Source organism: Ranitomeya imitator, chromosome 3 (genome assembly GCF_032444005.1).
Source record: "Ranitomeya imitator isolate aRanImi1 chromosome 3, aRanImi1.pri, whole genome shotgun sequence".
Taxonomy (NCBI): domain Eukaryota; kingdom Metazoa; phylum Chordata; class Amphibia; order Anura; family Dendrobatidae; genus Ranitomeya; species Ranitomeya imitator.
Genome location: NC_091284.1, coordinates 548,596,684 through 548,623,330, shown reverse-complemented (window position 1 = coordinate 548,623,330; position 26,647 = coordinate 548,596,684). Strand labels below are relative to the sequence as shown.

Below are 26,647 nucleotides of genomic sequence, written 5' to 3'. Positions count from 1 at the left end.
AATCCATCAGATTCAGGGCAGCGCCTGAATCCACAAACGCCATGACAGAATACGATGACAAAGAGCACAATAAGGTAATGGACAAAAGGAATTTGGACTGTACAGTACCAATAACGGCAGAGCTATCGAACCGCCTAGTGCGTTTAGGACAATTAGAAATAGCATGAGTAGAATCACCACAATAGAAACACAGTCTGTTCAGACGTCTGTGTTCTTGCCGTTCTACTTTAGTCATAGTCCTGTCGCACTGCATAGGCTCAGGTTTACTCTCAGACAATACCGCCAGATGGTGCACAGATTTACGCTCGCGCAAGCGACGACCGATCTGAATGGCCAAGGACATAGACTCATTCAAACCAGCAGGCATAGGAAATCCCACCATTACATCCTTAAGAGCTTCAGAGAGACCCTTTCTGAACAAAGCCGCTAGTGCAGATTCATTCCACAGAGTGAGTACTGACCACTTCCTAAATTTCTGACAATATACTTCTACATCATCCTGACCCTGGCATAAAGCCAGCAGATTTTTCTCAGCCTGATCCACTGAATTAGGCTCATCGTAAAGCAATCCCAGCGCCTGGAAAAATGCATCAACATTACTCAATGCAGAATCTCCTGGTGCAAGAGAAAACGCCCAGTCCTGTGGGTCGCCGCGCAAAAAAGAAATAATAATCAAAACCTGTTGAATAGGATTACCAGAAGAATGAGGTTTCAAGGCCAAAAATAGCTTACAATTATTTCTGAAGCTCAGGAACTTAGTTCTGTCACCAAAAAACAAATCAGGAATCGGAATTCTTGGTTCTAGCATCGATTTCTGATCAATAGTATCTTGAATCTTTTGTACATTTACAACGAGATTATCCATTGAGGAGCACAGAGCCTGAATATCCATGTCCACAGCTGTGTCCTGAAGCACTCTAATGTCTAGGGGAAAAAAAAGACTGAAGACAGAGCTAAGAAAAAAAAATGATGTCAGGATTTCTTTTTTCCCTCTATTGGGAATCATTGGTGTGGCTCCTTGTACTGTTATGGCTGGCAATCAGGCAACACAGCGTGCAGTAATCAGCGCACATACAGAGATCTGGCAATAACCAAAAACAATAGGACAAGCTCTGAGACGTGGAATCTCTGTAGACTGCAGTACCTGATCTATCCTCACACAACTATAAGCAGCAGTGGATTGCGCCTATCACTACCTATGCAACTCGGCACTGCCTGAGGAGCTGACTAGCCTGAAGATAGAAATACAAGCCTGACTTACCTCAGAGAAATACCCCAAAGGAATAGGCAGCCCCCCACATATAATGACTGTTAGCAAGATGAAAAGACAAACGTAGGAATGAAATAGATTCAGCAAAGTGAGGCCCGATATTCTAGACAGAGCGAGGATAGCAAAGAGAACTATGCAGTCTACCAAAAACCCTAAAACGAAAACCACGCAAAGGGGCAAAAAGACCCACCGTGCCGAACTAACAGCACGGCGGTGCACCCCTTTGCTTCTCAGAGCTTCCAGCAAAAGTTAATAGCAAGCTGGACAGAAAAAACAGAAAACAAACTAGAAGCACTTATCTAGCAGAGCAGCAGGCCCAAGGAAAGATGCAGTAGCTCAGATCCAACACTGGAACATTGACAAGGAGCAAGGAAGACAGACTCAGGTGGAGCTAAATAGCAAGGCAGCCAACGAGCTCACCAAAACACCTGAGGGAGGAAGCCCAGAGACTGCAATACCACTTGTGACCACAGAAGTGAACTCAGCCACAGAATTCACAACAGGGAGCGTCAGGAGCGCTCCACGGCTATTTCTAGTGTGTGTTATAGGATTAGGGATTGCGGTCAGCAGAGCTCCCACATCCCAGAGCTTGTCCTGTTTGAGGTTTAACTATCAGGTCATTCCTGGTGCTTCTAACCACCAGGTCATAACACATGCTGTTGTTGTTTTAAGGTATATCTCCTTCCTCTCCTCAGGTTACAATATCGGATCTGTAGGATTGTTTTTGTATAGATTTTTCAGCTAAGATCATGTTTTTAATATGTATTCCGGTTTGTCAGCTGGGCTTTTTTGATTTTAAAGTGTTTTGCACATGTTACTTTCATGGCTATTGTACTACATCAGGTGTCTGAGAATGTGGGTGTAAGGAGGGTGTGTTATGTTTTTCACTCACCTATTTCTTGTTCACGTCACTTCCCGACACCTGAGACCCGTTGAAGCGCTGTCGTAGGCGCGAAACGGCCGTTGTCTTTCCCTGCTCACCTCCTCGTTACTCCTGCTTCCCCCGTGCCGTGATCATGTTACTGTCACCGTAAGTGTCTTTAATAAAGGATTTGGACCACGCTACCTTCGGTGAGTGCTGCCGCATTTTCTTCTGTGCATCATGGTTTATTAAGATAATATTGAGATCAAGGATTCTTTATTTTTTTTCTGGTCCTCCCTTGTGTAATGGACATCGCACGGTGCTTGGAGGATTTCACTATTACAAAGCATATGAGCCATCTCCACTGCCATGTTTGTCGTGCCAGTACTGATAGAGCTTCAATGAGCCGACTTGTTGACTCCGATATTTTGCCTGGACGTTCTCCTTTTGGCTTTTGAATGGATGGATTTCTTGGGAAATGTTCTTTATGGCTACTCCTTGATACAAGCCAGTGACCTTTTGCTTGGAAATCAACCTAATAACACTCTGAGATTTTAGAGAATGTGGAACCAACCAAGAAAGGAAAACCAAGACAAAAGAAACCATCAGCATTTGGATGAGACGAAAAGGACTGTAACTCAGCAGAGAAGGAAACTGACCACGCAGCAAAAGGTCACCGGATCAAATCCCGAAACTGAGCCATGACACATACAGGTCCTTCTCAAAAAATTAGCATATAGTGTTAAATTTCATTATTTACCATAATGTAATGATTACAATTAAACTTTCATATATTATAGATTCATTATCCACCAACTGAAATTTGTCACGTCTTTTATTGTTTTAATACTGATGATTTTGGCATACAACTCCTGATAACCCAAAAAACCTGTCTCAATAAATTAGCATATTTCACCCATCCAATAAAAAAAAAGTGTTTTTTAATAACAAACAAAAAAACCATCAAATAATAATGTTCAGTTATGCACTCAATACTTGGTCGGGAATCCTTTGGCAGAAATAACTGCTTCAATGCGGCGTGGCATGGAGGCAATCAGCCTGTGACACTGCTGAGATGTTATGGAGGCCCAGGATGCTTCAATAGTGGCCTTAAGCTCATCCAGAGTGTTGGGTCTTGCGTCTCTCAACTTTCTCTTCACAATATCCCACAGATTCTCTATGGGGTTCAGGTCAGGAGAGTTGGCAGGCCAATTGAGCACAGTAATACCATGGTCAGTAAACCATTTACCAGTGGTTTTGGCACTGTGAGCAGGTGCCAGGTCGTGCTGAAAAATGAAATCTTCATCTCCATAAAGTATTTCAGCCGATGGAAGCATGAAGTGCTCCAAAATCTCCTGATAGCTAGCTGCATTGACCCTGCCCTTGATGAAACACAGTGGACCAACACCAGCAGCTGACATGGCACCCCACACCATCACTGACTGTGGGTACTTGACACTGGACTTCAGGCATTTTGGCATTTCCTTCTCCCCAGTCTTCCTCCAGACTCTGGCACCTTGATTTCCGAATGACATGCAAAATTTGCTTTCATCAGAAAAAAGTACTTGGGACCACTTAGCAACAGTCCAGTGCTGCTTCTTTGTAGCCCATTTCGGCACCTGTAGCCCATTTCCTGCACACGCCTGTGCACGGTGGCTCTGGATGTTTCCACACCAGACTCAGTCCACTGCTTCCTCAGGTTCCCCAAGGTCTGGAATCGGTCCTTCTCCACAATCTTCCTCAGGGTCCGGTCTCCTCTTCTCGTTGTACAGCGTTTTCTGCCACATTGTTTCCTTCCAACAGACTTACCATTGAGGTGCCTTGATACAGCACTCTGGGACAGCCTATTTGTTGAGAAATTTCTTTCTGGGTCTTACCCTCTTGCTTGAGGGTGTCAATGATGGCCTTCTTGACATCTGTCAGGTCGCTAGTCTTACCCATGATGGGGGTTTTGAGTAATGAACCAGGCACGGAGTTTATAAAAGCCTCAGGTATCTTTTGCATGTGTTTAGAGTTAATTAGTTGATTCAGAAGATTAGGGTAATAGGTCGTTTAGAGAACCTTTTCTTGATATGCTAATTTATTGAGACAGGTTTTTTGGGTTATCAGGAGTTGTATGCCAAAATCATCAGTATTAAAACAATAAAAGACCTGACAAATTTCAGTTGGTGGATAATGAATCTATAATATATGAAAGTTTAATTGTAATCATTACATTATGGTAAATAATGAAATTTAACACTATATGCTAATTTTTTGAGAAGGACCTGTATATTATATAGGAGACAGCGGAGCTCATGCATCCATCACATAGGCTCATATAGGAAAAAATTACCGCACACTCAAATCTGGTATGATGCAAATAGGTATATGCCAGGTTTATTCAAATGAACAAAAAGAGGTTGCCACATAGAGAAATTGTTGAAAGAAACCCAACGTTTCGACCCTCCCTGGTCTTATTCATGGTTTTACTTTGATCCTTTGGTGAATATATATAAGAGTGGCAATGGTAGAGGGTGGGCGAACGATCCCTTCTAGAGCATATCCTGTCACTTGCTGTAGGGCCAGTCAAGGCCTGTGTGTCCCGGGTGGATGAGGCTTGAAATGGAATGACCGTCACATTTAAGAAAGGCCTGTAGTGTCGTGTTCCAGGATCAGCGGCGCTTCCGCGCCCTGCTAGTGATGCTTCACTTCACTATTCACCAAAGGATCAAAGTACCCCATGAATAAGACCAGGGAGGGTCAAAACGTTGGGTTTCTTTCAACAATTTCTCTATGTGGCAACCTCTTTTTGTTCATTTGAATAAACCAGGTGTTAGGGGTCGAGTTCCCGCCTCTGCACAGGGGGAATCTTGGGCCATCTCCGCTGCGGTCTCCCATTCTTCTCCTGCCGCAGTGGAGCCTGCTCAGCGGAGACGTCGGTCCAAGCGTCTCGCTCAGTCTGACTCTGTACAAAGAGATACTGCTGCTTTTCCTGCTTCTGCCATTGGAGTCAGTGCTGGGCAGCGGCGAGCAGATGCTTCTGGGACTAAGTCCTGCTTTTCTCATTTTGAGCATGCCCAGTGTAAGATCTCTCAGTGGAGATCGAGGGTCACATGATCAGATACTGCAGCTAAGGCCATTGGTCCTTCAGGAAGGTCCTGTAGGTGCTCACACTCTGTGGCAGCCTCTCATTGGTCCTTCTAGGAAGGTCCTGTACGTGCTGCAACTATTTACGGCTTGCATGGCCGCACGGCCATGTGCTAGTATTTGTTCTATGTTATGTGCTTTGCGCCAGTGTGGTCACGTAAGAGTGTGTTCAGGGACCTGGCTGAAATAAACCCCTAGAATGCTGGCATCTCCGGCGAGGAGTTTTGTGTGCATACGTGACCACTGACTGCTCTCTGTTTGGGCAGTTAGCCTGTGCCTCTGTGAAGTCTAACAGGGCACAGTACTTTGCTTTCACAGCTACTCGGTGAATTAACTGAGTTAGTCCTTACCGCCATATAGTGCCGCCGTTTGCTAGCAGCAGGTTCTCCTGCACGGTGGACCCTGGGCTGCGAATGCACCAATAACAATAAAAACATCTATATTTACTCGGTGCGTTCCGCTAGCCCTAACACCAGGCATATACCTATTTGCATCATACCAGTTTTGAGTGTGAGGTAATTTTTTCCTATATGATTTACGGGACCACACAATCTGTCTTACCAGCACCTCCCTGTCCCTGAACTGAGTGCACACCACTATCTCTGTATATTCATCACATAGGAGACAGTGGGGCTGGTGCATATATCACAAAGGAGATTCTGCAGCTGCTGGCTTCATCATCAAAGGGCCAGGAGCGCAGTTTATGCTAATTTAGCCCACACTGGCCAGTGTCAGACATAATCCTTCATTGCATGCGCCACAGTGCTCATTTGTATATGCTGTGTGCACTCGGTACAGTGAGGAATCAAAGGGTCAGCAGCTAAGGCACTGCAGTCGCTAGGAATCTACCCAGGGGAATCTACCCACCTCTGTTTTTAATATTCAGTATCACTTGTATTTTTACTTCAGCGCTGGAGTGGTGCCACTAATGTAAGCTGCTGTCTTCAGCTGTTCCCGACTCTCCTCTGGTCCCAATCTGCCATTTTGTGACTGCAACTTCTGACTGACCAGACGTCAGAGGGAACGGTCACAAGCTCTCAGTGTAAGTCTATGAGGGCCTCGTTCTGGCTCTCATAGACTTACTTTGAGAAGTGACCTTCTGCTCACCCATCAAGCAATTGAGCGAACCAACAGGTCACAATGGCATTTAGTAAATATGTTAATAGGGGCAGGGAATTACTATTAAAACCATTCCAGTGGTAAATTTAAAAAAAGGCTGGAGTTGGGCTTTAATTAAAATCCTATGTGTTTGTATGCATGAGTCCAGTTGGTGGTTCTACTCAGTGATTCACAGATATCTCTTCATGCACAGTCATACAGGAAGACTACAAAACACTGCATGTGACCGCTTATTGGACTCATATGCATAAAATCAGAGTTTTATGTTTTAACAATAGAACCAAGAATGAAGTCAGATGCATCATTTCAATATATTAACAAATAATATAACAATGAACGTAGATAGAACTCAAGACAGAACCCATCAAAGGGGGTGGGGAAGTGGTGGGTGACAACACCAGGATTTTAAGTGAGTTAAATTCAAATTTTACTGAAATCTTTCCCACAAAAATGTATATCAACCTGACCAATACCTTTTTCAGCATTACATGTTCCTGTCATAGATGTAATTGTAAAATCTATAAGCCATTTCATAGTTGATGGGGAATATTGAAGCAAGGCCATGACCTCAAGATGACCCCAGTGCAAGGGGACTCCTCTGACGTGAACAGGTAATTAAAGAGGATTTCTGTTGGACTACAGACCAGGCAGGGCTGACAGAGAAATTTTGGAGTATGACAGTTTTATGGCTGGTAGCGATTATCAACTCTAGCATCAGCTTGAGCAGAAATCCTTTGTCCTCTCCATTGCAAATTATGAATTGAAGTTTTTATGAACATCATAGATATGACAGATATGAAAAACATATTTTCAGAGTTGTGATGAACGTAATACATTGTCTTATGTAACTTAACACCTCCCAAATTAACACTGGTCAGATGGATGACAATATCCATGCCATATTTCTTATCTATAGAAAGATAAAATTGTGAAAGGATATATGACATTGATATCTCCACCTGGGGCCTCCAGGGGAGAAGATATAGCAGAAGTTGAAGTTGAAGATCCCATAATTTCCTGTACACCAGCCACATTCCATGACCAGCCCTGTTATGAGTCACTAGAGGGGAGGTACCTGGGGTGACTTGTGTTAATAAAACCAAATACCGAACTATGATCAGTGTCAGTCCTGGGTGACACAGTGCACTGTGGTTCTGTACCATTATTCCCTAAAAGTCAAGAGCTCCCCTTTATAAGAGACAGAGCCAACCCTTTAACATCAGGTTTGTTACATTTCTTCTGTTCATCTTTTTTTATATAATGTATTTTTTTGAGTATAAGACCCACTTTTTACCAAAATTTTGGGCTAAAATGGGGGTGCGTCTTATAATCTACCTTACCACATGGCGGTGGCTGCGGTGGGGCAGGGTCCCAGGAGGTAGGGTCACTGCTGTGAGAAGCTGGAGTCGGCGGTGTCAGGAGTGGGACGATGCAGCGGGCCCCAGGCTGGGAGGAGGGGGTGTTCGACAGTGTGAGGCTGCTGCGGTCCTGGCTTTCAGAAAATGTTTAAAGTACCTGCATTTCCCATCCTTTTTACTGTGGTGGACTCCTGGAAAATAGCCGCCAGAGGCGTAATGCGTAAATGGAGCCGCCATGCGTAAATGGATATCAAAGGATCCGAGATGCCGAGGCTCCCGATATTTTCTTAAACCCCAGACAGCCGCAACCTCGCCCTGCAGAACACCCCCTACTCCCAGCCCAGTTTCAGCAGCATCACCTCACTCGTGACGCTGCCAGCTTCCTGCAGCAGCCAACCTGCTTCCTGGGACCCCGCTTCACCACAGCAGCCACCCCCACTGGTAAGCTACTGTAAAAGGCACCACCATTTTATTAAAACATTTTGTTTCCTATTTTACTCCTCAAAATTTGTGGTGGGTCTTATAGTCCCCAAAATACGATAATTGTTTATACTGTGTTGTTTTGTTCATTTTGTATATTTTTATAAACATTTTCTACTTTTTGAATTAAATATATACAATTTGAAAAGAGTTTTTTCTCATGCGCTATAAACCACTCTCCTGAAGCAATACGCTGTCTGTATCAGCGTGTATAAACGATTGATGCTGGCAATTAGTTCTTTTTGTTATTTTAGAGATGGCAGTGACCGTTCCGGGGAATATATATTCCATGCGTTGGAATCGGATGTGTATATATTTGATACTCACTGTGAGTTCCTCAGTAACTGGCCTAATATTGAAAATAGCAGAGGCCTTGTCTATCACTCGTCACTGACGAGTCGTCAGTCAATTGCATAATTGTCCTGACGATTGAAGGCATCGGACTGCTGTTTCTTAACAAATTGGTGGCAGCGGAGGGATCTGCGTGATCTCCTGACTGTTATACTTGACAGTTCCCTTTAAACTCTACTGAAAAGGCAAGCAAACTAAATGAATCATTGTCAGGAGACCTTAATACATAAGTTCTGTATGTATAAATTATGCATGAACTATTCAACAACTTGTATTGTAAGTTACATATTCTGAAGTTTTACAATCATACATGAAACAGATATCTTTCTCTATATGCATACAGTTCAGTAGTGGGTTTGGTTTTTATATGACATAACTGAGGTAGCATGACTGCAACTGACCAAAATAACACAAAGTAAGATAAGAACTACTTATAAGATCAACATAGGAAATGGAAAAACCCCACACGTGCACCTTAAAACACTGCTAATTTTTCGTTTTTCCTTCAGAATTGATATATTGAAAATAGCAGTTTTACTTTTCTTTTGAAGATACTTGGTAGAGCTTTTCGCCCAGATGCTGGAGCTTTTCTTTTAGTTCAATTTCCTGATATAAACCCTTGGGTACATTGTTTATACCATACAGTAATCCAAACAGGCATCCTGCAATGGATCCAGTAGCAGCACTTTCTCCTGCAACAAAAAGTGTAATGTTCTAAACAAATATCTGTAGAAATAGTGTAAGCATGAAATGTGGGATAGAAGACACTAAAATTCAGTTTAACATTTAGAACTACATATTTACACAATGCATATTGTGGTCAGAAAGTATGGGTTATTAAACATATTGTTGCTTTAGAAAGGTCATTTTCTAATACCTTAATAAATAGGCTTGTTTTGACGCTATTGAGGCCCCTCCGTAGAGTGAATCTGTCAGCGGTTTGTTGCTATGTAATCTCAGAGCAATATGATATAGGATCAGAGACTTCGATTCCAGCAGTCACTTACTGGTCTACTTGGTGCAGTTTAAATAGAATCCCTGTTTTCTCTGCTGTAGTTGTAGCAGCGCTATCAATGCGGAGCTCTGTATAACACAGCCTACACTCCGGTATATTATCAGCAAGTTGCCAATCATTGGTGGGCGTGAGGCTACATTACATGGACTGGCTAGCACAAGACCTAGTCCTCTTGTGACTGTCCTGACGATAAAACAATGATTGTATTGAAAATACAACACGCAGCCTAATAGGTTACACATCCCTGGAATCGGGCTCTCTGCCCTTACATTATGCTGCTCTCAGATTAAATAACAAAAACCTAGTGACAGATTCCCTTCCAGGACCTCTCTCTATTTGCCAGAAAGTCACTTGCTCTGAAGGACCTGGCATGTGAGCATTACACTCACAGCCTACTGATTTACAGAGAATGTACCGTGCTTTAAACAATTAAACACCAGTTGGTTCAACTGATGGCCTATGAATAGGTGTTTCATTACCAAGGTGTCACAAAAGAAACATCTCATGATGGGTAAAACCAGTGAGCTGTCTCAAGACCTTCACAACCTTATTGTTGCAAAACATACTAATGGTGTTGGTTACAGCAGAATTTCCAAACTACTGAAGGTTCCAGTGAGCAATGTTGGGGCCATAATCCAGAAGTGGAAAGAGCATAATATCACCATAAACCAGTCACAACCAGGTGCTCCCCATGAGATTTCAGACAGAGGAATGAAAAGAATTATGAGAAGAGTTGTACAAGAGCCAAGAACCACCTGTGGAGAGCCACAGAAAGACCTGGAATCAGCAGGTACATATATTTAAAAGAAAACAATAAGTAATGCACTCAACCTCCAAGACTCCATTGCTGAACAAACAGCAAGCTCAAGCGCGTTTTAAATTTGCTCAACAACTTTTAGAAAAGCTTGTGAAATACTGGGAAAATATAAGTCTGGTCAGATGAGACCAAAATTGAACTCTTTGGATGCCATGATACACACCATGGTTGGAGGCCAAAAGGCGCAGCATATTGCTCCAAAAACACCATACCAACAGTGAAATTTGTATGTGGGAACATCATTGTGTGTGGCTGTTTTTCAGCATACGGCACTGACAACCTTTTTGTGATTGAAGGAAGGATTAGTGGACAAATGTCCCAAGACGAGTTGACTTTCAGGAGGTGGAGCCTGTGAATGGCCGCTTCTTAACAGAACTCCTGGACCAAGGGCGCAAAAATCCCACCACAGCGTCAGCGTTTATAAGCTGGAGACCAGGATAAGGACCGGACAAGGGTCGCACACCACGGACCGAGCTCTCCGGACTCCCTGGGAGTCGCAAGGCGCAGTCGGCGCCACAAGCAGCACCGCGTGTAGCGCGTCCATCAGAGTCCTGAAGCAGCAGGGGGGGTCGGCGAGGGAGAGGCGCGCGACCCACCCACCACCAGCCTGTGTGGACTCACCGGACACCGACAGGAGGAGGACAAGAACCGCTGGTGAAGTTCCGAAGTGCCCTGGGAGGGCGCACGGCATCGGCGGTGATCAGAGGGACCAGTGCGGGAAGTGGAAGTGAGCCGGCGCCATCTTGCCAGAAAGTGCGCCCGGCCCCTCACCGCTAGCTGCATATAGCTGGAGGCTGAAAAGGAGAGGAGAGCCGAGCCATAACTACCGCCGCTGAAACAAGGTGAGCGGTGCAGGGGACTTTTTACAGCGCCCAGGCACAAGGGAGGCAGGGGTCGGCTGCAGGCTCGGGAGCTAGCTTGGCGCCTTTCTGGCTGAAAAGCGCACCAAATCCCCACACCATAGACTATACCGCATTGAGGACCTGCAGAGGGAGACAGAGCCATTGCAGGAGCAGAGGAGCAGAACCAGAGAGGGACTGCAGCATTTTTCGGCCCCAGACAAATATAACAAAGACGGGGGTGAGAAGTGAGGGGGCAAAACATCCCTATAGCCTGCAGAGAAGTACACCTGGTATTGGAGTCATTTTGCAGGGCGGTTTGCACAACTAAGCTGCTCAAGTCCTGCGCAGTCTTCTATCATAGCCGTACATAGGCTGAAGTATATGTGCAACATACTTGTGAAAGACACATTCAATTCTTCTGGCTTGATAAGTCTAAAAATCTAAAGTGTAAGCCTACCCTGTGTAATAAAGACTTTCACATCCACCGCCAGATGTAACCAAAACGCATAACGATATCACTGACAATTTTTACTAATTATCTCGGTCATTCATCCCATCATGGACAAATTCGAGGGTAAAAATGCCAAGCTTGGCAGAAGTTCCACACGTAACCAGGCAGGCACATCTCCTGTATCACAAAATGCTGATGCTAATACAGAAAACCCACAATCTATTGCAACAGCTATTATAGAACGGCTGATGCCTGAGATAGACAATCGCTTGGCAGCTTTTCAAACTTTATTGGACACAATAGTCTCACAGGCTAATACTCAGGGAGCACGCATAGCGGAAGTGGAACAAAGAATTTCAGACCTGGAGGACTCCACCATGGCCCTCAAAGACAAACTAGACGATAAAGAAAAGGTCATTTCAGACCTTCTGGACAAAGTGGATGACCTTGAAAATAGATCTCGTCGCAATAATTTGAGACTTATAGGTCTCCCAGAGTCTATTCCCCCCTCGGAGCTAGTAAAAATTACATCTGAATGGCTGCCTAAAGCTCTTGGGGTATCACCAACATCAGGAGTAATGGCTATTGTGAGAGCACACAGGCTGGGACCCCCGAGGGGAGGAGAGGGTGACAGACCACGTCCAGTCATCTTTAAAGTCCTGGACTTTCAAGATAAAGTTCGCATTTTGTCAGCATTTAGGAAACAACGCTCCCTGTTGTATGAGAACCACAAACTACTCCTGTTCCAAGACTACTCGGCCGCAATGGCAGACAAACGTAAAGCCTTTAACCCTGCTTGTAAACTTTTGGTGGATAAAAACATTTGCTTTAGCTTGCAATATCCCTCAATTTTGCGTTTTGTCATGGAGGGGAAAAATCGGTCCTTTAGTGACCCAGGGAAGGCTCTGGAATTCCTTCGGGAGCACCTCGAGCTGGTTCTAATGCTGACATTTCCTGAATGAGAAGAGCTGCTTCAACTTGTCATTATTATGTGATGTCGTGTTTATGCTGAAACTCTTATGTCCTTAGGAGGCATGTTTATTTTTTTATGTAATGCTCACTTTGAGTTTGAGTGCATCTGTTATAGTTATAACGTTTAATTGGGGAAGGGAGTTGGGGGGGAGGGAAGGGCTCTGCACGCGCGCATTTTTCTGTTTGGTCCTGGGAGGTCTCACGCTCACTCGCTGGGATGGGTGGGGATCTCACTTACAAATTCTGCAGGTGGGTCTGGCGGTTATCCGAAAAGGGATAGGTTAATGACTGACCAGGCAGGCACTAAAGACACCACTATCCGCTCCTTACAATGGTGCTCATGGAATGTCAATGGACTGAACTCCCCAGTTAAGAGGAAAAAAGTTCTAAACTTCTTACAAAAACAAAATTTCCATATCATTTTCCTTCAGGAAACACATTGGATCAAGGGTAATCACCCCTCTCTGCTTGGTAGGAAATACACACTTTGTGCCGAGGCTTCATACACTAAAAAACAGCAAGGAGTAGCCATATTGATATATAACGGCCTTAATTATGAGATGCTTGATACCCTAGAGGACCCCCAGGGCAGATTCCTCCTGGTTAAAATTATAATTGAAGGAATGTGTTTTAGTCTGGTCAACATATACGCCCCAAACACGTCTGAAGTTCAGTTTCAGGTTAAATTGTTGGAGAGCTTGGCGGGGTGGGATACGTCACGGGTGGTCATGGGAGGCAACTTTAACGAGGTAGTAGACATCTCCATGGATAGATCCAACTCTAAGGAGGCTCAACGATTGGCACAGGGGAGTGGTGTTCAATCACTGATGGATCACTTTGACTTGATTGACATTTGGAGACTGCAACACCCTTTGGAGAGGGACTATTCCCACTACTCCCATGTACATGACTCACACGCTAGGATTGACTGCTGGTTGTTACACGAATCACTGATACCCCTGATAACACAGTCAAATATACAAAATATTCATATTTCAGATCATGCTCCGGTAACGTTTCAATCTAAACTAACATCCCTAATTCACCAGGAGAGGAGGTGGCGCTTCCCATCATACTTATACCAATCAGATGATTTTAAAAAATATTTGCAGATGTCATGGGGGGTCTATAAAAGCGATAACCAAGTCCATTGTGATGACGCACATTTGTTTTGGATGGCCTCTAAGGCCGTGTTGAGGGGTCAAATTATCTCCTACGTTAGCCATAAAAAAAAAGACATCATGAAAAGAGTAGTGGAAACACAAAAATTAGTAACCCAAACTTACAAAGACTTTAAACTAAATAACACCCCACTGACAAAAGAAAAATTTTTGAGGGCTAAGGAAGAGGCGGACACTCTAGCCCATGAAATGGCTATGTTCAATTTGGACTATCAAAAACAAAAATATTTTAAATGGGGCAACAAACCAGGGAAGGTGTTGGCCTCTCTTACAAGGCCATACAGGAAAGCAACGAGAATACACAAAATAAAACAACGTAATGGTCACATTCTAACAAATAATGAAGAGATAGTGAATGAATTCCGATCTTTTTTTGGCGAATTATACGGGTCGGATCCGAGAGGAGGGAGGGGGAGCGGGGAATTCCTTAAAAACCACCTTGCACCAGCACTCACGGAGGAGGAGAGGGAGACTATTAGCTCCCCAGTAACATCCTCAGAGATTTTGCAGGTCATAACTAAACTCAAATTGTCTAAAGCACCAGGCCCAGACGGATTCAGTAATGAACATTATAAGATTCTGGGTACATATATAGCTCCTCATCTGAGCGAGTTATTTAATAACATAGTTAGATTTGGCCATTTGCCGGATCGGTTTAATGAGGCGGTGGTTATTGTTCTCCCAAAACCAGGCAAAGACCACACGCAAGTGGAAGGATATAGACCTATCTCGTTATTAAATTCGGATTTTAAAATATTTACAAAAATTCTGGCAGATAGATTACAGAAAATAATCCCAAAATTAATTTCGCCACAACAAACTGGATTCATTCATGGGAAATCCATCACGTACAACATCAGGACAGCTCTGGGTGTCATATCTTATAGTAGAGCGCATAAACATATGAAAACTATCGTGGTCAGTCTCGGCGCTGATAAGGCGTTCGATAGGGTAGAGTGGGATTACCTATACGACCTACTTTCATTCAGAGAGTTTGGCACGTGGTTTTGTGAAGCTGTTAAATCAATTTATTAACAGCCACTGTCCAGGATGTCCGTGAACAACGTATTATCTAGACCCTTTGAGATTCAGCGGGGGACACGTCAGGGCTGCCCTTTGTCTCCACTCTTGTTTAACATAGCATTAGACCCTTTCCTGAGAACACTACAGAATGAGGCGAAGTTTGAGGGGGTGGGGGTGGGAGCCACAGCCATAAAAATCTCAGCCTTTGCAGATGATGTTCTTTTATTCATTTCCAACCCAGCGAGGGCAATCCCGGCCATCATGCTTATTTTAGAAAGATTTGGTAAATGCTCTGGATTCAAGGTGAACTATAGTAAATCCGAAGCCTTGGCGATTTTCAGGTCTGGGAGGCTGGGTGATCCCTCATTCCCATTCCACTGGTGTCAGGAATCTATCAAATACTTGGGGATAAGGTTGCCTGCAGACCCATCTACTCTTTATAGAGCCAACTATGAACCACTAATCTCCTCCATAATTAACCTCCTTCATTCATGGAAACACTTCACACTGTCATTTTCTGGGAGATGCCATTTAATTAAAATGATAGTATTTCCTAAATTGCTATATGCCTTTCAGACGTTGCCCCTTCTCTTGTCCCGGTCGGATCTGGGCTTGTTGAACCTAAACTTTCGAAAATTTATTTGGGGGGTTGGAGGCAGAACACGCATAAGTCTTGCAAGATTACAGGCGATGAGACTGGAGGGTGGTATAAATTTCCCTGACTTGGGAAGATACAACTTAGCGGCTAATTTTAGGGATCAGGGGTATCTCTCACTTTGCAAATGTTGACTTAGAACAACAATTCTACCCACATATCTCGTTGCCTGCTTTATTACACCTGAGTGGGGAGGATCTCCCAGAAGGAGTTCGGGAGCACCCATCGCTTTGGCAAACGTTGCTAACTTGGCGACACTGCAGAAAGATTTGTAAGCTAAAATACAATTTGTCCCCCTACCAGTCCTTTTTGGGAAATCCTGGGTTCTTGAGGGGCTCTGCACCATCTTTTTATAAACTTTTGGCTTCCCAGGGATGTAGGCAGGTAATCGATCTCATGGATCTTAATTTTTCAATACTGTCCTTCGAAATGGCGTCACAACGCTTCCCACTATTTAGCAACCGACCGTTCCTATTTCTCCAGGCGCGCAGCTTGGCACAGAAATGTCAATCGACGGGAGGGGTGGTGGAGGGGAGGTCTAACCTAGATGGGTTTATTCGAAATACAAAATCCCATCCGGCATCTATAAGCAACATTTACTCAATATTACGTAGAAAATGGGTGGGGGAGGGGAAACCCACCGGAGTGGCAAGATGGCTGAGGGATATGCCATGCCTGGAGGTGGGAGATCTCTTTGAGGCCACTATGGCACAAAGAAAGACTCTGCCATACAGCAGCTATACTGACATGGCACTCTTAATACTACACAGAGCCTACATTACACCTTTCCTGCAATCTAAGATGTCCCCTCACACCACTTATTTGTGCTCTAAATGCAAATCTCGCAATACCGACATATACCATCACCTATGGAGCTGCACTCATATTCAGAGGTTGTGGGGAGAGGTACACAATGAATTGCAGAGAATGTGCGGTTAACTTCACGCTTACCCCACAATGGGCTATTTTCAATATTCTAGACGAGGCATCCCACAAAATACCTAGACATATTAAAGCAACACTTATGATTTGGGCCTCGGCAGCCAGGAAAAGCATTTTGCTCCAGTGGTTGAGTCCAATGGTCCCTTCGCTGTCTTTCATCCGCACTAAAATCCAGTTCATATTCAGGATGGAGTGGCTGGACGCACTGACTAACAGAGAGAAACAATCGGGTAGATCCTTATCCACGTGGGCTACTTTCATCCCTTTGCTTCCTCTAGAGACTAGGGAGAAACTGAGAGTACACTTTGAAAATACTCAATGGTATCTTTTGCAGCGGATAGGTGGCAGATCGCCAATTCCATAAGAGACCTCTATGGTTTTGCGCATGCAGAGTACGGGGTCCTCTGGATTTGTTTATGTGTGTGTGGGGGGGGGGGGGGGGAATTGGGGTTACAATATCATTCAATATTGTTATTCTTCCATATGACCTATGATGCTAATGTTTGGCTTGTATTGTATTTACAAAACTTTAATAAAAAGATTTAGAAAAAAAAAAAATGTCCCAAGACATTGTTGATAACAATCTGCTGCCATCTACCAGGATGATGAAGATGAAACAAGGGAGGACATTTCAGCAAGACAATGATCCCTAAAATACAGCCAAGGAAACTCTCAATTAGTTTCAGAAAAAGAAAATAAATCTGCTAGACTGGCCCACCCAATCACCTGACCTGAATCCAATAGAAAATTTATGGCGGGAACTAAAACTCAGAGTTCATTGAAAGAGCCCATGGAACCTTCAGGATTTGAAGAGTATTTGTAAGAATGAACCAAAATCATGACTGAGCAAAGCAAGCGACTAGTTTCTCCATACAGGAGGCGTCTTGACTCTGTCATCACCAACAAAGACTTTTGCATAAAGTATTAAATACATTTCAGTAAGTGTGCTCATTCAATACTTTTTCCCTATGTCATTTCTGATTATTACACATAACTTAATTTATGGTTTGATTTCTTTGCCTGTGTGGATTGGATGGGTTGTTACTGACATCTGGGTAGAATTTCATGTCAATAGCACATGTTCAATACTTATTTCACATATACTATGATATATACTATGATTTTGAATCTCTTACCTCCATGGAACATGGCTCGATTGCAGAGCTCTTTCCAATCCTCACCAGCTCCTAAGAGGGCATCATATGCAATCATCGGTGCATCATGGCCTTTTCTTCCACCACGGCCTTCTGAGCTCCATTTCTTATACATCTATGGTATGTATTAAATCTTAGTACACATTAGACTTTCTAAAGGATTATTCCCACCTTGAAAGATGCGTGTGGTTATACAGTGCTTGTAAAAACAGCTTTGTAATTTACTTTTAATTAAAATTCTTTCCTGTTCTCCTGACATCTTATTGTCATAGATACCAACCACTACTGCTGTCTAGCAGAAGTTTCAAGCATGAGCGGTGCTTACAAGCTCTTTTGTGTTGACTTTGTAAGCACTGCACTAAAGCTGGCTGGGATTCATGGAGGGTGCTGTCATTGCCTGATCCAGGCCAGCTTCATTCCCACTGCACATCTGATGCTGCAGAAGGAAAGCTGCCTCACGCAGCTGCATCAGGAGTGTACAATTCTAGACAGCACTGCTAGCCTGAACTGCCCATGAAGTGTCCATTGCTACCAATAATTAGGAAGACGAGAGATTGGGAAGTGGAGCATCCGTTAAACTGAAGTTGAAGCAGACTTTTTAACTTGGTGGATATATTAAAAGGAAATTATAGCTAATTATGGCTGGTTTTACATTTGCATAGGGCAGAGCTGTGGAGGGATGCATAATTCTTCAGTTAAGCCCCGCCCACTGCCGCACCTCTTCCATTCAGCTCCGCTTACGTCGGCATGCATCCTGCGTACCCATCTTTAACATTGGTTATGCAGGCCATGCGGATGTATCCGCATGTGTCATTTTGACACTGCGCCAACCGCAACAAAATGCAACATGTTGCGTTCGACGCAGCATCAAAACAACGCATGCAGAGGCATCCGCATACATTCGCATGGCCTGCGTACCCAATGTTAAAGATAGGTACGCAGGACACATGACGACATAGGTGGAGCTGAATGGAAGAGGTGCGGCATTGGACAGGGCTTAACAGAGGAATTACGCAGCCCTTCGCAGCTCTGCCCTACACAAATGTGAAACCAGCCTACGATATACTGTAAGTTCTCTTTAAAAACTGCCCATTTTAGATCAAATACACACGTGGTCAAAATTGTTGGTATCCCTCGTTTAATGACAGAAAAAACCCACAATGGTCACAGAAATAACTTGAATCTGACAAAAGTAATAAAAAATCAAAGATCTATGAAAATGAACAAATGAAAGTCAGGCACTGCTTTTCAACCATGCTTCCACAGAATAAAAATAAAAAAATAAAACTCATGAAATCGGCCTGGACAGAAATGATGGTATCCCTGAAAAGAAAATAATGTGACAAAAGGGGCATGTTAAATCATGGTGTGTCCACTAATTAGCATCACAGGTGTCCACAATCCTGGAAACAGTGAGTGGGCCTGTATATAGGGTGTAAAGATCATACTCACTCAGGTGCGGCAGGAGGAAGACAGGAGGCGTGTTTCTTTAAAAATTCTGTGCGAGTTTATTTGCTCCATAAACCCCTAAGCAACAACAAAAGGTAAACGGCCTGTAGAGCAGGCAAAACAACACAAAAATGTCCTTAGCCGGGCTCTGCTTCCTCAGGCCTGTGGGCATAAAGGATGGGCAAAGTCCAGCACGCAGGTTCGGTCTGGAGCCACACACACTCCCAAGAGTTTCTCCCTCCCAAGACACAGACCATGTGCCAAACAACAGCTTCCATTATGTAGGCTGTAGCCACACCAACAGGTGTGGTATGTGGGTAGCCAGACCAGCCCATCTCTCATAGCTACCCACAACCCAGACCCAGGTGCAGTAAACAACATCCTAGTGGTTACGTCCACTAAAGAAAAATACTCTGGGTTACATCACAAGAAGCAGCCATCTCTGTGACACATACCTCCCATTGATTATGTGGCCACTAGCCTCCTTACATACCTCCCCCCTCTGCCTAAGGCCGCAGGGCTTGGCACCTTCCCTTACCCCACCAGAGACCCTTCTCGGTCGCCTTTGGAAGTAAACCCGTCTGTTATGGACCTGGTGGTTAGGAGCACCCGGAAAGACCTGATGGTTAAACTCACAGGACAAGCTCTGGGAAGTGGGAACTCTGCTGACCGCAATCCCTAATCCTATCACACACACTAGAAATAGCCGTGGAGCGTACCTAACAGGCCTAGACGCCTCGGCACAGCTTAAGGGCTAGCTACCCCTAGAGATAGAAAGTAAAGCCTACCTTGCCTCAGAGAAATACCCCAAAGGAAAAGGCAGCCCCCCACAAATATTGACTGTGAGATAAGATGAAAGTCACAAACACAGGAATGAAAGAGGTTTCAGCAAAGGGAGGCCAGACTACCTAAACAGACAGAGGATAGAAAAGGTAACTTTGCGATCAGCACAAAAAACTACAAAAGACCACGCAGAGTGTGCAAAAAGACCCCCGCACCGACTCACGGTGCGGAGGTGCCCCTCTGCCTCCCAGAGCTTCCAGCTAGCCAGACAGAATCATATTAGCAAGCTGGACAAGAAAACAAGAACAACAAAATAAACCAGAAGGGACTTAGCTTCTGCTGGAGTAGACAGGTCACCAGAAAGATCCAAGAGCGAACTGAACCAATACTGGTACATTGACAGGTGGCATGGAGTAACGATCTGGGTGGAGTTAAATAGAGCAGCCAGCCTAAGAATTAACCAGGTCACCTGTGGAAGGAACCTCAGAACCAGCAGCTCCACTCACAGCCACCAGAGGGAGTCCATGGACAGAACTCGCCGAAGTACCATTCATGACCACAGGAGGGAGTTCCAAAACAGAATTCACAACACCCGTCTATCAAAATTGGGCTTTGTCACTGAACCCTTTTGGAACAGTAGGTTATCTGACTCCGTCCCCTCCTCTGATAGGGTTGCCCTGTTGTCGGACCACCCCCATCCCCGGTGGACAGTTCCACTTCCCTTGGCCCCATTCCTTCTGTCTGGTCTGACTCTCTGTTCCAACTTCCGCTACAGGATCTCATGCCTAGGCCACACAGCCTTGAGCTAACAGAAGAGTCAATACTTCTAACTCTTCCATCCTTTAGGGAACACCTTTGTCTCTCCAGACTTCGAGTTGAAAGTGGCCGCCTTCTTCTTCGCATTTCTTGCAGCTGTTTATTGATCTGCTGCCTGTACAGTCTTAGCTGCTCTACCTCTCTTAAGTACGCCACATGATATTCAAGGAGTATTCGGATATTCTTAAGGCTCTCCATTGATCCGACAATGAAGAATGGAACCATCCCATCTTCACCAGCTACCTGGGTTTTGTCATCAGCCGGAATCCTCACATTCGCCACACCAGACTTATCTACGATCTCCTGCATTACTTTTCCAAGTCTCCCAGTGATTTATCTCACCAGATTCCTGGGCACTTGAACGATGTCCTCCACCAATTCCAACCAACCTTGAGCTTTCTTTGCATGCTCCAGATGTCAAGCCACTTCCTCATTCCTCAACAAGATCCTCCGTTTCGTGCAAAGACAGTGTAGGTGCATGTCACTCAGGATAGCCATCCGCTTCACCATGACTTCTCAAGTCGACAATATCACTAAGTGCTTAGACTCTGGCGCCCAGTTCACTCTACATGCTTCCACAATCTTTCTAAATACCTCATGCACAGCTTCACTGGCACAAGCTTTCCGCATGTCCTTGGCTACCTCTACCACGCACTGGAAGAGTGAAGTCTCACCTCCTTGGATATAGCATTTGATCTTCTCATCCTGAGAGTCAGAGGGGTTTTTCAATATGTCGACCTCCCTTGTGAGGCCGTCTGCATGGAACTTCCCCTGCTGGAGTTCTTCCTCCCTGGAGACCACTTATTAACTGGGAAACAGAAACCTGTGAAACCCATAAAGGCAACAGGTTTCTGCTAATAACCAAGAAAAATTATCTTTCACAATTGGTGCAGAATCCAACCAGAGGAGCAGCACTTTTAGACCTAATACTATCTAATAGACCTGACAGAATAACAAATCTGCAGGTGGTCGGGCATTTAGGAAATAGCGACCACAATATTGTGCAGTTTCACCTGTCTTTCACTAAGGGGACTTGTCAGGGAGTCACAAAAACATTGAACTTTAGGAAGGCAAAGTTTGAACAGCTTAGAGATGCCCTTAATCTGGTAGACTGGGACAATATTCTCAGAAATAAGAATACAGATAATAAATGGGAAATGTTTAAGAACATCCTAAATAGGCAGTGTAAGCGGTTTATACCTTGTGGGAATAAAAGGACTAGAAATAGGAAAAACCCAATGTGGCTAAACAAAGAAGTAAGACAGGCAATTAACAGTAAAAAGAAAGCATTTGCACTACTAAAGCAGGATGGCACCATTGAAGCTCTAAAAAACTATAGGGAGAAAAATACTTTATCTAAAAAACTAATTAAAGCTGCCAAAAAGGAAACAGAGAAGCACATTGCTAAGGAGAGTAAAACTAATCCCAAACTGTTCTTCAACTATATCAATAGTAAAAGAATAAAAACTGAAAATGTAGGCCCCTTAAAAAATAGTGAGGAAAGAATGGTTGTAGATGACGAGGAAAAAGCTAACATATTAAACACCTTCTTCTCCACGGTATTCACGGTGGAAAATGAAATGCTAGGTGAAATCCCAAGAAACAATGAAAACCCGATATTAAGGGTCACCAATCTAACCCAAGAAGAGGTGCGAAACCGGCTAAATAAGATTAAAATAGATAAATCTCCGGGTCCGGATGGCATACACCCACGAGTACTAAGAGAACTAAGTAATGTAATAGATAAACCATTATTTCTTATTTTTAGTGACTCTATAGCGACAGGGTCTGTTCCGCAGGACTGGCGCATAGCAAATGTGGTGCCAATATTCAAAAAGGGCTCTAAAAGTGAACCTGGAAATTATAGGCCAGTAAGTAGTGTTGAGCGATACCTTCCGATATCGGAAAGTATCGGTATCGGTTTGGATCGGCCGATATTCAAAAAATATCGGATATCGCCGATACCGATACCCGATCCCAATGCAAGTCAATGGGACCAAAATATCGGAATTAAAATAAACCCTTTCTTTCCTTGTAGGTTCATTCTACATGAAGGAAAACAACTAAGAATAATGCCGGATGTATTTGGGGAGGTGGCGGAGACATTAAAGTCATAGAGGTTTATCCCAATCAAATAGAATAGCATGTTTTTTGTTTTTTTTTAAGACGTTCGGAGTGACAAAGATATTGACTATGTAAATTTTTTTTTTATTTTGTCAGATATTGATGTTTCACTATTCCACGCCCTTCCCCTTCTTTTTTTTCTTTTTTTTTTTCTTTTCCCACACTTTCATCTTCATCATCATCAGCATCTTTGACATCAACTTCTTCACCTTATTCATCTTCTTCTTCATCTTCTACCTATTTTTTTTTTTTTATTACATTCTTCATATTCATTTTATTCAACTATTATTATTCTTCTTATTCTACATATTCTTTTTATTCCACTGTTATTATTCTTCCTATTCTACTTCTTCATCATATTCTCATTTGTGACAGGCATTCCCGTAGTTGTTATCTATAAAAGTTTGAAGATTACACCTTCCGTTCTGCCAGTCACAAAAGTTACATTTGTCCGCGTTCAGTTTGGCCTGCAGCATCAGGCTTTATCCAGGGGCACCACGAGGAGGAACGGACTCACCCCCATACACTGCTTAGTCTTCTTCTGCATATAATTTAGATAATATCTTTTGCTCTGATATTAAGTCTTATGCTTAATGTTCTTCTGCTCTTTGTTCTGCAGCCTCTTGTTCTTCTGCTTCTCGGTCTTCCATGTTGTCGTCTCCAGGGTCGTCGTCTCCAGTGTCGTCATCTCCGCCGTCGTCGTCTCCGCCGTCGTCGTCGTCGTCATCGGGGTGGTCTTCCGTGTCGTCGTCATCGTGGTGGTCTTCCGGGTCGTCGACGTTAGGGTCTTCAACTTGGAAATGTAGCAGAAGGTACAAGAAGGCTGAGAAAATGCCAAGAACCAGCTGATGGAACTGGAACTCGGATGGCTACCCGAAGGTTCAAGAGCCTATGGAACTACCGAGGACCAGCTGACGTTACTGGAACCCGGTTACTAAGCAGGAGGTACCCGTGCTAAAAAGCACTACCAAGGACCGCCTGACGTTGACGGAACTCGGATACCCAGAAGGAGGCACCTAAGCCAAAGGCTCTGCCCGGAACCAGCTGACGTTACTGGAACCAGGATGGGGAGCAGAAGGTACAAGAGCAAAAGACACTGCCGAGAACCAGCTGACGGTACTGGAACCCGGATGGGTAGCCGAAGGTCCAAGAGCCAATGGAACTACCGAGGACCAGCTGACGTTACTGGAACCCGGTTACTAAGCAGGAGGTACCCGTGCCTGAAAGCACTACCAAGGACCACCTGACGTTGGTGGAACTTGGATACCCAGAAGGAGGCACCTAAGCCAAAGGCTCTGCCCGGAACCAGCTGACGGTACTGGAACCAGGATGGGGAGCAGAAGGTACAAGAGCAAAAGACACTGCCGAGAACCAGCTGACGGTGCTGGAACCAGGTGGTGGACCCGAAGGTCCACAGGAGAGGAGAGAACAGCTAGGCCGCGAGGCAGCCGCAGTTACCGAACCCCAACAGTCCTACAGGGGGAGCTGGGCCTACTGGCACTACAGAACCAGCCTTGACTACCAGTTCACGCAGCCCACATAGGAAGCTCCTAAACTGGAGGCACCCTGGAGTTGGCTAACCCGACCGCACCACGACGAGGCAAGCATAGGTGTCTCAGTGAGCTTGACACAACCCGGAAACAGCTGACGGTGCTGAAACCAGGCTTGGCACGAGGGAGTACCTGTGACAAAAACACTGCCGAGAACCAGCTGGCGGTGCTGGAACCCGGATGCGTTGCCCCAGTGTGCAAGAGCCAATGGCACGACCGAGGACCAGCTGACGGTGCTGGAACCCGGTTACTAAGCTGTAGGTGCCCGCGCTTAAAAGCACTACCAAGGACCGCCTGGCGTTGGCGGAACTCGGATACCCAGGAGGAGGCACCTAAGCCAAAGGCTCGGCCCGGAACCAGCTGACGGTGCTGGAACCAGGTGGTGGACCCCAAGGTCCACAGGAGAGGAGAGAACAGCTAGGCCGCGAGGCAGCCGCAGTTACCGAACCCCAACAGTCCTACAGGGGGAGCTGGGCCTACTGGCACTACAGAACCAGCCTTGACTACCAGTTCACGCAGCCCACATAGGAAGCTCCTAAACTGGAGGCACCCTGGAGTTGGCTAACCCGACCGCACCACGACGAGGCAAGCATAGGTGTCTCAGTGAGCTTGACACAACCCGGAAACAGCTGACGGTGCTGAAACCAGGCTTGGCACGAGGGAGTACCTGTGACAAAAACACTGCCGAGAACCAGCTGGCGGTGCTGGAACCCGGATGCGTTGCCCCAGTGTGCAAGAGCCAATGGCACGACCGAGGACCAGCTGACGGTGCTGGAACCCGGTTACTAAGCTGTAGGTGCCCGCGCTTAAAAGCACTACCAAGGACCGCCTGGCGTTGGCGGAACTCGGATACCCAGGAGGAGGCACCTAAGCCAAAGGCTCGGCCCGGAACCAGCTGACGGTGCTGGAACCAGGTGGTGGACCCCAAGGCCCACAGGAGAGGAGAGAACAGCTAGGCCGCGAGGCAGCCGCAGTTACCGAACCCCAACAGTCCTACAGGGGGAGCTGGGCCTACTGGCACTACAGAACCAGCCTTGACTACCAGTTCACGCAGCCCACATAGGAAGCTCCTAAACTGGAGGCACCCTGGAGTTGGCTAACCCGACCGCACCACGACGAGGCAAGCATAGGTGTCTCAGTGAGCTTGACACAACCCGGAAACAGCTGACGGTGCTGAAACCAGGCTTGGCACGAGGGAGTACCTGTGACAAAAACACTGCCGAGAACCAGCTGGCGGTGCTGGAACCCGGATGCGTTGCCCCAGTGTGCAAGAGCCAATGGCACGACCGAGGACCAGCTGACGGTGCTGGAACCCGGTTACTAAGCTGTAGGTGCCCGCGCTTAAAAGCACTACCAAGGACCGCCTGGCGTTGGCGGAACTCGGATACCCAGGAGGAGGCACCTAAGCCAAAGGCTCGGCCCGGAACCAGCTGACGGTGCTGGAACCAGGTGGTGGACCCCAAGGTCCACAGGAGAGGAGAGAACAGCTAGGCCGCGAGGCAGCCGCAGTTACCGAACCCCAACAGTCCTACAGGGGGAGCTGGGCCTACTGGCACTACAGAACCAGCCTTGACTACCAGTTCACGCAGCCCACATAGGAAGCTCCTAAACTGGAGGCACCCTGGAGTTGGCTAACCCGACCGCACCACGACGAGGCAAGCATAGGTGTCTCAGTGAGCTTGACACAACCCGGAAACAGCTGACGGTGCTGAAACCAGGCTTGGCACGAGGGAGTACCTGTGACAAAAACACTGCCGAGAACCAGCTGGCGGTGCTGGAACCCGGATGCGTTGCCCCAGTGTGCAAGAGCCAATGGCACGACCGAGGACCAGCTGACGGTGCTGGAACCCGGTTACTAAGCTGTAGGTGCCCGCGCTTAAAAGCACTACCAAGGACCGCCTGGCGTTGGCGGAACTCGGATACCCAGGAGGAGGCACCTAAGCCAAAGGCTCGGCCCGGAACCAGCTGACGGTGCTGGAACCAGGTGGTGGACCCGAAGGTCCACAGGAGAGGAGAGAACAGCTAGGCCGCGAGGCAGCCGCAGTTACCGAACCCCAACAGTCCTACAGGGGGAGCTGGGCCTACTGGCACTACAGAACCAGCCTTGACTACCAGTTCACGCAGCCCACATAGGAAGCTCCTAAACTGGAGGCACCCTGGAGTTGGCTAACCCGACCGCACCACGACGAGGCAAGCATAGGTGTCTCAGTGAGCTTGACACAACCCGGAAACAGCTGACGGTGCTGAAACCAGGCTTGGCACGAGGGAGTACCTGTGACAAAAACACTGCCGAGAACCAGCTGG

General features: G+C 45.7%; 1 protein-coding gene across 1 annotated transcript in view; it reads right to left on the bottom strand.

The window, feature by feature from the left end:
* Positions 1-8,791: 8,791 nt before the first annotated feature.
* The window catches only part of ADPRHL1 (ADP-ribosylhydrolase like 1), a 142,941-nt gene continuing 125,085 nt past the window's right edge, over positions 8,792-26,647 (bottom strand). The window contains exons 6-7 of the mRNA XM_069757882.1: positions 17,604-17,736; positions 8,792-9,261 (exon numbers count right to left, since the gene is read on the bottom strand). Coding sequence (XP_069613983.1) covers positions 9,104-9,261; positions 17,604-17,736 — 291 coding nt within the window. The 3' untranslated portion in view covers positions 8,792-9,103. The remainder of the gene's footprint in view (positions 9,262-17,603; positions 17,737-26,647) is intronic.